This window comes from Borostomias antarcticus, assembly GCF_949987555.1.
Source record: "Borostomias antarcticus genome assembly, chromosome: 14".
Classification (NCBI taxonomy): Eukaryota; Metazoa; Chordata; class Actinopteri; order Stomiiformes; family Stomiidae; genus Borostomias; species Borostomias antarcticus.
The window spans coordinates 15,584,138-15,594,137 of NC_140247.1; the positions used below are offsets into that span (position 1 = coordinate 15,584,138).

At 49.2% G+C, this 10,000-nt stretch overlaps 1 protein-coding gene across 1 annotated transcript in view; it reads right to left on the minus strand.

Moving 5' to 3' along the window:
- The window catches only part of wnk4b (WNK lysine deficient protein kinase 4b), a gene marked incomplete at both ends in the record, with an annotated part of 65,511 nt that overhangs the window by 10,024 nt on the left and 45,487 nt on the right, over positions 1 to 10,000 (minus strand). Inside the window, 6 exons of the mRNA XM_084448515.1 lie at positions 194 to 329; positions 1,705 to 1,778; positions 2,528 to 2,742; positions 3,827 to 4,232; positions 4,635 to 4,854; positions 6,072 to 6,160. Coding sequence (XP_084304641.1) covers positions 194 to 329; positions 1,705 to 1,778; positions 2,528 to 2,742; positions 3,827 to 4,232; positions 4,635 to 4,854; positions 6,072 to 6,160 — 1,140 coding nt within the window. The remainder of the gene's footprint in view (positions 1 to 193; positions 330 to 1,704; positions 1,779 to 2,527; positions 2,743 to 3,826; positions 4,233 to 4,634; positions 4,855 to 6,071; positions 6,161 to 10,000) is intronic.

The following is a 10,000-nucleotide window of genomic DNA, read 5'->3' on the forward strand; positions in this document are numbered from 1 at the left end:
GAGGTGTTACTGGATCAGTGGTTCTGTTGAGGTGTTTCTGGATCAGTGGTTCTGTTGAGGTGTTCTGGATCAGTGGTTCTGTTGAGGTGTTCTGGATCAGTGGTTCTGTTGAGGTGTTTCTGGATCAGTGGTTCTGTTGAGGTGTTCTGGATCAGTGGTTCTGTTGAGGTGTTCTGGATCAGTGGTTCTGTACCCCTGTGATCCGGAGGCGGGACCGGGCTCTCCTCCTGAACAGCTTGGTACCAGTGCGCTTGCTGGCAGCCTTGGCGCTCTTCTCTGATAGGCCCTCGTTGCCGTCACTCAGCCCGGACGTCACGTCGGAGGCGTAGCTGAGGGATGGAACAGGAAGTGAGGTCACAATCGCTGACCGGAAAATGTATTGTGGTACTATAACTCAGTTATTGCATCATCATAATCTATTTATCCTAAAGATCCTTAGCCAAGAGCTAAGCTGCCATATGAAATATTCATATCTACAGGGAAAATTACATTTGACTACATAAACTGCTCAGTGACTGATCCATTCAAAGATGCCTTTTAAACCTTGGACTTTACTGTTCTCTCTCTCTCTTTCTCTCTCTCTCTCTGTCCCTCTTTCTCTCTCTCTCTCTTTCTCTCTCTCTCCCTCTCTCTCTCTCTCTCTCTCTGTCCCTTTTTCTCTCTCTCTCTCTTTCTCTCTCTCTCCCTCTCTCTCTCTCTCTCTAGGCCCTGTGTGTCAGTGTCTGTGAAGTTAACGGTCTGTTAGATGGTCATTGGCTCTAATAGACCCTATACCACCAATGACCTTCTTCTGAGACCATTAACTCTCACACACAGACAGACACACACACACACGCACGCGCACACACACACACACACACACACACACACACACACACACACACACACACACGCACACACACGTACACACACACACTGGATGGTCGGAAGTGCAGTGTTGACCGCCTGACTGTCTCTCTAATTGCACACAGGAAATGGGGTTCTTGGATGTGTGTATCTGTGTGTGTGTGTGTGTGTCATAAAGGGAAGTACCCTTGAATGGAGCACTAAATCGACACCACGAATATCATAGTGTTTCCGTTAGACTCCCCTGGAGGTGATCTCCCATAGAGATGGAGAAGCACGCACAAGCTCTATAAACGAACACACACACACACACGCACGCACACACACACACACACACGCACACACACACATGCACACACAGGCACACCTGCACACACACACACACACACGCACACACACACACACGCACGCACACACACACGCACATGCTGTACACACACAAACCCGCACAACCTCCCTCTTGTGCTTTAATGTGCCTTATCTGCATAGTTGACCATGTGACACAAAGAGCCGTCATGAATCCTATACACTAAAAACACCAGCTGAGCTCCTGATGGATTCAGTGCAGCTCTAGTAAAGCCGTCTTGGATGTTTTTGTTATAAATAAATAAATAAATAAATAAAGTGCTATATTTTTTTTCCATCACAAAAACAAACACTTGAATCCTACCCCAATGAGTAGTCTGGTGAAATCATTTAGTAACAGAGTTACAGTGGGAACAAGGAACTACAACCCCCAGTGGGAACAAGGAACTAAGCACTGACAACTCCCAGCACTACAGGCGTCCGCCCACTCTGGGATGGTTATCCCCAACACAAGGCCCCTGCGGTGGTGTGGTGGGAGGGGCTCTGGGTTACCTGTCGACCGGCGAGTTGAAGCCGCTGGCGGATCCACCCTGCAGCCGCTCGGCATTATGGGACACGGCGATGCTCTGGGGGGGGGGTGCAGAGGGGTCGGGTATCAGAGCAGCCTGCTGAGGTAGAGGACTATATATACACACACCCGGGCCGGCCAGGGGCCGCTGGGGGCCAGCCTCGGCCTCGTTCTGAACACAGCGCCCGGTACAAGCAGCTCCTGTCAGTCATATCAGTCTTATTATCAGCCGCAGAATAAAGTCGTCACGCTAGGATCAGCATAGGAGAAAATGCTGAAAATGATCAATCAAATCAAATCAGATTTGATTTGACTTGATGTGATAAAGGGCAGATCACTGCCTCGCATTCAAGCGCATTGAACAGGAATAGAATCAGTCATGGAACTGCAATCAACTCAGGTTCTACTGGCTAAACGACACTCTTCAGTTCAGAACTGCTCACTCATTCACTCGCTCACTCGCTCACTCACTCACTCGCTCACTCACTCACTCGCTCACTCGCTCGCTCACTCACTCACTCACTCACTCACTCACTCACTCACTCACTCACTCACCCACAATTCCCTAAATTGTAGGGTACATCCTCTGTTCACTAGAAATTGCTAAGAATTGTGGGTATTTTCTAGTGTACTATATAGCGGATCATTAACCTTTGAGAATTCGGACACTATTGGAAAATGGTGGACACACTGTTTCCACTGTTTCCATAATAGGGAACGGTTTCGGACAGGGCTATAGAACTTTTTTTTTGGGGGGGGGGGGGGCTCTCCCTAGCCCCTCCCCCCTCTGCCCCGCCCCTTACCCACCGTGGGGAAGCGGAGAGCCGGGATTGGTGGCAGCGGCGCGGCAGCCGGGGCTTCGCTGGGCGGAGTCTCGACACGAGGGGCTTCCGTAGCCGGAGGCGTCTGGGTGGTGGTGGTGGCGCAATAGGAGGAGGGGGCGGGGCTAACCAGAGGGGGTGTGGCTTCCGCGGGGTCCAGGAAACCGGAGGAGCTCAGGTAGCCGTCCGTCTCGCAGTCCGCTGCCATGGCAACAACGGGTCAGAGAGAGAGAGAGAGAGAGAGAGAACAGGGATGAGTGGAGGGTGTGGTGGAGTGGAGGGTGTGACCAGAGAGGCAGTGGGTCATGTATCGGTCACTAACGGGCGCTGGCCCGGATGACTACTGAACACGACCCGGCTTTTCTGGGGGTGAACCACATCTGACCAGCTGGGGTTAGACTACTTTGGACACACACACACACACACATACATACACACACAGACCACAGAACCACACCCCAAATCTGCTACGACACTTTCTGATAACTTGCACGCACGTTATCAACCGTAATCTCTGACAACGTGCACAAGTAGAGGTATGTAATACTTCAAAGGGCACAATCATGTGCTTAACATGTAACATGTAACATGTTTATGTCTCAAGCTTTGACACGCGCATGCCAGGAATGCGCTGTGTGAGCTACTGTATGTAAACTGAGCATGTAGGCGGAGCTGGAAGGCTAGTACCTGATATCCCTCATATCGCTGCTGTGTATCAAATGAAGGCTGAGCTCCCGGGTCAAAGGTCAAACCTATGGGCTGTTTATATCAGCGGTGAGAGGCTCGGCCTACAGACCTGGCTGTTCTCTCAGCATGGGCGGCACTAAGCCGCTGTTATAAACCATGGATCTACTGCACGGAAACAGTACAGGTCAACTCTACTCTGCTCTGTTCTAATGTCATCAACTCTATTGTGTTTGAATGGACTCTATTCTATTCTACCCTATGTATTCAGCTCTATTCTGTTCTATTGTACTCTTTTCTACCCTGCCGTGTTCTGCTCTACTCTACTGTAATATACTGTACTCTTCTGCACTCTACTCTCTTATATTATACTGTACTGTACTCTTCTGTACTCTATTCTATTCTACTGTACTTTACTTTCAAAAACGTGCTAAAGACCCATCTATTTATTGTAGACGACTTCTAGGTTCCCTTGTTGTTGTTATTTGTGTGTGGTATATTGGTGTTGTCTTGTCCAAACCCCCGTCTCCTGCTATGACTGTACTGGTTGTTGATTGTTGTCTCGGGAGTGTGTGTCTGTGTGTGTGTGTGTTGGGCTCACAAGTGGCGGAGGAGTAGGAGGCGTGGCGGATGTTGTAGTGCTGGCGGAGTTCTACATCCTGGTCCTCGGGGTCTGCGGCGAAGCTGGCGGCATTGATGCCCGAGTCCACCGAGCCGTTAGACGGGGACGGCGCCGGGCCCGACATGGTCAGCACGGGGGGGGTCTTGGTGCGAGCGAGGGCGGAGACGGGGGCGGGGTTAGCGGGTTTGGAGGCGGCGGGCGGGGCGGCGGAAGGCTCGGGGGCGGGCTCGGGCTCCTCCTCGATGACGGTTTCCTGTCGGCGGCGCAGGGCCTCCTCGGCCGAGCGCCTGCGCTTCTCGCGCTGCCGCTTGATGACGGTGACGCGGTCGCGGATCGCCTTGGCGACCAGCTTGTAGTCGGCATCGCAGACGAAGCCCAGCACCACCTGGGGAGAAGGGGGGGAGAGAGAAAGAGAGAGGTAAAGAGGAAAGTGTCAAAAAAACTAAAAACATTAACGTTCTATTGCGTTATCTACGTCGAAAGTGAGCTCTACTTCAGTCTAGTTTAAGTCTAAGTCTTCAGAGAGGAAGTCTAGTTTAAGTCTAAGTCCTCAGAGCTGAAGTCTAGTTTAAGTCTCAAGGTGTCTGCACACCTCCCCAACCGACGCCAACCGACTCCCAACACCCAACATTCTAAAGTTGGCAGATGCTGTTAGAATGTTGGACGTTTAAATTTCAGCTGGGAAATCCATCCAACCGACGCCAACAGTCACCAACAAACACGGCACACCAATCCAACGCTGCCAGCACCCTGCCCAGAAGTCACCTCAGGTGCGAAGTTCTCTCACCATCTCCTGGGCCACCTCCTCGGGAATGTCCTTGTAGAGCTCGAACAGGAACTCGATGGCGTTGTTGTCCTTGTACTTCCCGTGGAGCTTCTTGGTGTCGTCCATGCGCAGCCAGAGCTTCAGGCCCGACTTCACAGTGTCATCTTCCTCCGCCAGCTCCACGTGCACGCCGTTGTTCTCCTGGAAGAAGGTGTGCTCCAGCAGGTCCTGGATGGTGTACCTGGGGGGCAGGAGAAAGGGGGGGGAGGGTGTTTAACCATCTGTGGTATATCCATCGCTATGCTACGACAGGCTAGGCTAACGCCTCGTTACAGTTCCATTTGAATTCTCATTCTCCTGTGTGTTCGTCAGACTGATATGTACTTCAGGCGTTTGTTGCAGGTTGAATAACTGTGGCGAGTGGAGCTGTGCCCGAGTGCTCCTCCTCCTCCCCCTGCTCCTCCTAATTCTCCTCTTCCATCCCCCCGCCACTCCATCCGCTTCCTCCTCCTCCTCCCTTCTCTCCTCCCCTCCTCCTCCTCCTACTCCCCCTGCTCCTCCTAATCCTCCTTCTCCTCATGCTCCTCCCTTCCCTCCACTTCCTCCTCTCCTCCTCCCCCTCCTCCAGCAGGGTCAGGGTGAGTGAGTGGTTTATCTGCACTGGACAGTCTCAGGAACGACCAGCTGTGTGGTCTGCCTGTCTGCCTGCCTGTCTGTCTGTCTGTCTGTCTGTCTGTCTGTCTGTCTGTCTGTCTGTCTGTCTGCCTGCCTGCCTGTCTGCCTGCCTGTCTGTCTGTCTGAGAGCCAGGAAGAGCGTCAGGACTACTGGGGTTACGGGGTGCTGACAGGACCTCTCAGTACGACAGGAGATGGGTGGATGAGTGTGTGTGTGTGTGTGTGTGTGTGTGTGTGTGCGTCAGTCCCATGTCGGGACGATTTAAACCCGACACCATTAAAAGTCTACCGCCAAACGCGGTCAATATCGCCTGGCTCCGTCGCCCTGGTAACGTGGAAACATTTTGAAGTGTGTTTGTCTGAAGTCGTTCCTCAAAGCTATTTTTAGCCGGCGACGTCGACCGATCAATGTTTAGAGGGCGAGGGGAGCTGAACGCCGAACAACCCCACGTAGGGTTAGGGTTCGGAGCCCGTTCACGCCCAGACAGAGGCTCCTCCTCGTGGTTTAACACACTGGTGATTGATGAACGGTCTTGAAAGCGGCGAGATATTTTCCTGATCGCCAGCTGAGCCGGTGAAAAATGAAGTCTGGCCTTTTCGCCGTTCGTCTGACACTCACACACCCAGACAGGAAAACAAGACCGTGTAAATGGCACGGACCCTGTCTGACGAGTCCTCCGACAACACACTCAGACGAACGGGACCGTCTCTCTCTCTCACACACACAAATGCGCATTCAAGTTTGTCAAGGTCAAGGTCAAGGTCTCGTCTGGTAAAGTCTACCTCTCGTCCTTGTTCATGCGAATGCATCCCTCGATGATCTCTTTCAGCTCGGGGACCTTGACTTTGAAGAAGCTGTCTGGTTTTATACCCTGTGAGGAGGAAGGCAGAGGAGAGAGAGAGAGAGAGAGAGAGAGAGAGAAACAAACAAATATACATATTTAAACATATTCTGATTATTATTATTACAGTTTATTAAAGCATTTCTTATTTGTATATATTTGTATAATTAGTACAATGTTGTTATCATCTGTTTTGTTGTTGTTGTTGTCGTTTGTTATTTAATTAGTTCTATGCTTTGGCAATATTTACATAATGAGTATTTCCTGCCAATACAGCTTATTGAATTGAATTGAATAAAAGAGAGAGAAGAAGAGAGATAGTGAGAAAGAATGAGAGAGAAAGAGAGAGAGAGAGAGAGAGAGAGGGGGGGGGGGGGGAGAGGGACCTTGTTAAGCTAATGGTTTTGAACACAAACAAATCTGGTTATGACGGTACCCAGAATGCAGCAGGCCCCGGAGGGCGAGCATGTCGGTGTGGGTCTGGGTTTCTCTGCCACAGAGAGACCTTCCGAGGGGCTGCTAGCTAACGGCTAATGTAGCGCAGGTCTGAACACAAGGGCTGGAAAAACAGCGTCCGTGACATTAGCACAGGACGTGACAGACGTACCGTACGTGATGATTCTGCTGTACAGTTCCAGCTAATTAAACTACACTTCCAGCTAACTTGGTGTGCGGCCCCAGCCTCCATTAAACTGGACATTTCTCAACCGCGGAGGTACGGTAAAATCAGACACGACGACGGCCAAGACAGTTTAAATGTAGAATGTTTTGTAACTGCCTTCTGGGAAGGTCACAGCGGTGTCAGTCCCAGCTCGGTGGTTATGTGAGCCCATAGGGGAGCCCTCAGAGCCCGGGGGCGTGGCTTCCTGGACGAACACGTACAGGACGTAACTCTATCGTCAGCCGTGAGGAAAGGCAGGTAAGGTGATATAGACGCCAGGTAAGACCGTGAGGAAGGACAGGTAAGGAGATATAGACATCAGGTAAGACGCTGGGTTTCCTCAGTATCTGCCGCCAACACACATAACAATGGCTTCGGTTTCTACCACCTCACTGACAGCGGACACACACACACACACACACACACACACACATATATCAGACTGACTGGGTCAGATGGAGCTTCTACACACACAAATGCGTGCACGCACACATTCTCTCTTTCTCTCTCTCACACACACACACATACACGAGCACACTATCACACAGACACATACATGTGCACGGCAACACACATTCTCTCTTCACCCTCTCACACACACACTCTCACACACAAACGCTCATACACACACACACACAGTGTGTGTCAGTTGCAGAGGCACTGAAACTGAGCTTTGAAGAGAAGCGTGAGATGTTTGAACGTGAATTGATACTCACCAGCCCAAAGAAACCTCTTAGAAAACCTCCAGATTCCAAAATTGGGTCAGGATTGAAAGACAGTCCAGCTGAAAAGGTATCATCAGTCTCACGACCATGTCATCTGTTCTCCCAAGGTATGGAGACACCAGTCATCTCTCTTGAGCACAGGGACCTACTGGAGTCTAGCATCAAGTCATCCCGGCCTGTGAGAGCCTTTACAGCCCAAACCCAGACTGCCACCAAAACAGATAACCAGCCTCACGTTACTGACCAACTGCCCAACAGTGAGAGTGTAAGCAGCAGGCCTTGTGAAGTCACATCTACGCCATCCCCAGAGGCAGTGCAACTGAGCTTTCAAGAGAAACGTGCAATGATTGAACGTGGACTGAAACTCACCAGCCCAGAGAAACCTCTTAGAAAACCTTCAGATTCCAAAAAAAAGAACAGCTCAGCTGCAACTGAAGCACAGAAAAAGGCTTTAGCAGGAAATTTGAGACAAAATAATTCTCACGACAACAGGGGTTCTCCCAAACAAGTAATGATGTGTGTGAAAGCCTTCGAGCTGCATGCGGGCATTGCCAAAGACCTGAAGAAGAGATGTCACCCTGGAGCAAAGGTTCGCCCCTTCTCAAAAGTCTCTAAACAGGCTGGTGAGACCAGCATCCATCAACACTTCCAAGTCCAAATTTGGAAATCTTGATTGACTTGGAATCTTGAAACATGACTACAAGTTCAAATTCACACCAAAGCAAAATTATATCTCAAATAAACTAAAGCATCAGACTTTACATCCATGTCATACAGTATTCATTCTTTATTCAAGGACATCCTGGTACAGTGCATTTCTTGCCCTTCGAATAGCACATAAAGATGTGATAGACTAGTGGGCCAGCCTGCATAATGTATAAAATGTTGAAAAAAAGAGAACCATCTGCCAGCCTTACTGCTACAATTAAATTACCACAGGGCCATTGGAAACATATTCAAGGTATATTGACTAGATGGGGTGTGCTTTCATTCAGAAGACCTTCTGGTTGTTCTGTCCAAATTTACAGTTGTGTTTGTGTACTTGTGAACAAACCTTTGAACTATTAATGCTGAGAGCTCAGACAACACTAGCCCAGCTAAAGTTAATCCCAAAGGCAGTATGACAACATGGAAGTTGTCATACTAGGGATGAATATTGTGCTCTTTTAGTTCTTGTACTGGAGCTGTAAGGAGGGGGGAGGTTGGAACGATTCCAAGGGCCCTGCACTTCCAGGGGCCCCCATAAACCATTATTTTATTTTTTATTTTTTTTAATGATGATGATTATTTTATATATATTATATTATTTTACAGGGCCCAAAATTTCTAACGGCACCCCTGAAAATGGCCCTCCATTTCCTGATCAGGTCAGCCCCAATGTGAGGGTCAGAAAGAGCAGCATGGTGGTCAGGACCGGCATCTCCTTACAGCACATTGCATCAGCTAATGTGGCGAGAGAAGTTTTAGATCATCTTCTGTGGGTTTATTTTATTACTTGTATACATTTCTTATACTTCCTTTGATTCTCAGACACATAGCCTCTAGATTCTTACCAGGAACTATTTGCCTCCCACATTGAAGTCACCCTTTCTCATCTTGAAGTCTGTTACGGACTCATGTGCTTTTTGTGCTTTGTTTTTGAAGCCATAGAGATAGACTAATAAAAACAACCCCATACATAGACACACACACATTCACCAAACACTATGAGTCGTGTGTGTGCGTCCATGGAGCACAGAGGGTTCTGGGCAGTGCAGTGGAACATGGAGCCATTGAGCTCAGTCAGTACAGGCTCCAGCACCCGCTCCCTCCCATCACACTCCTCTCTCCCATCCCTGCATACCTTGGTCCAGGTGGACAGAGGCTCAGGGAACACCTCGTTTGAGAGTGGGGATGTGGAGAAGAATACAAAAGAGACCTTTAGTGTCTAGTTTAATGTATTTCACTGAACCTCCACACAACATTCCTCATAAACCATCTTCGGTGACATAGTCATGTAATATATTTAAACATTTACATAGCCGCTTATCAGTTATCAGGATGGTCACGTTAATCGAACTCAATTCGGTATATTATGTAGCTGTATCTACAGTAGCTAGCTCCATTGCTTTAAGGTTTGGCTAGAATTGGTGTATTGAACGCGGTCAAACTCAGGCCTGCCAAGTTTGCCTGTAAGTCGGTGCTATTAAAATCACGTCACAACTGTATTCCCTGTGCAGAAACGTAACTCATTCAGCACCAGACTCCATTATTTACGTTATAGTCAAGTGCCTGTGTCAAGTCAAGTCAAGTGGCAAACGTGTCTCTTGCTCACAAATCTACTTGGATCCTCACTGTTACATGGTAAATAAAAATGCATACACGTTGTAAGTAAGCTTTGAACAAGCAACCAAAATGGCACTTTTCACACCCCATATTTGGGTAGCTGGAGGTGAATCGGTGTGTGGTTGTGTTTGTGTGTGTGTGTGTGTGTGTGTGTGTGTG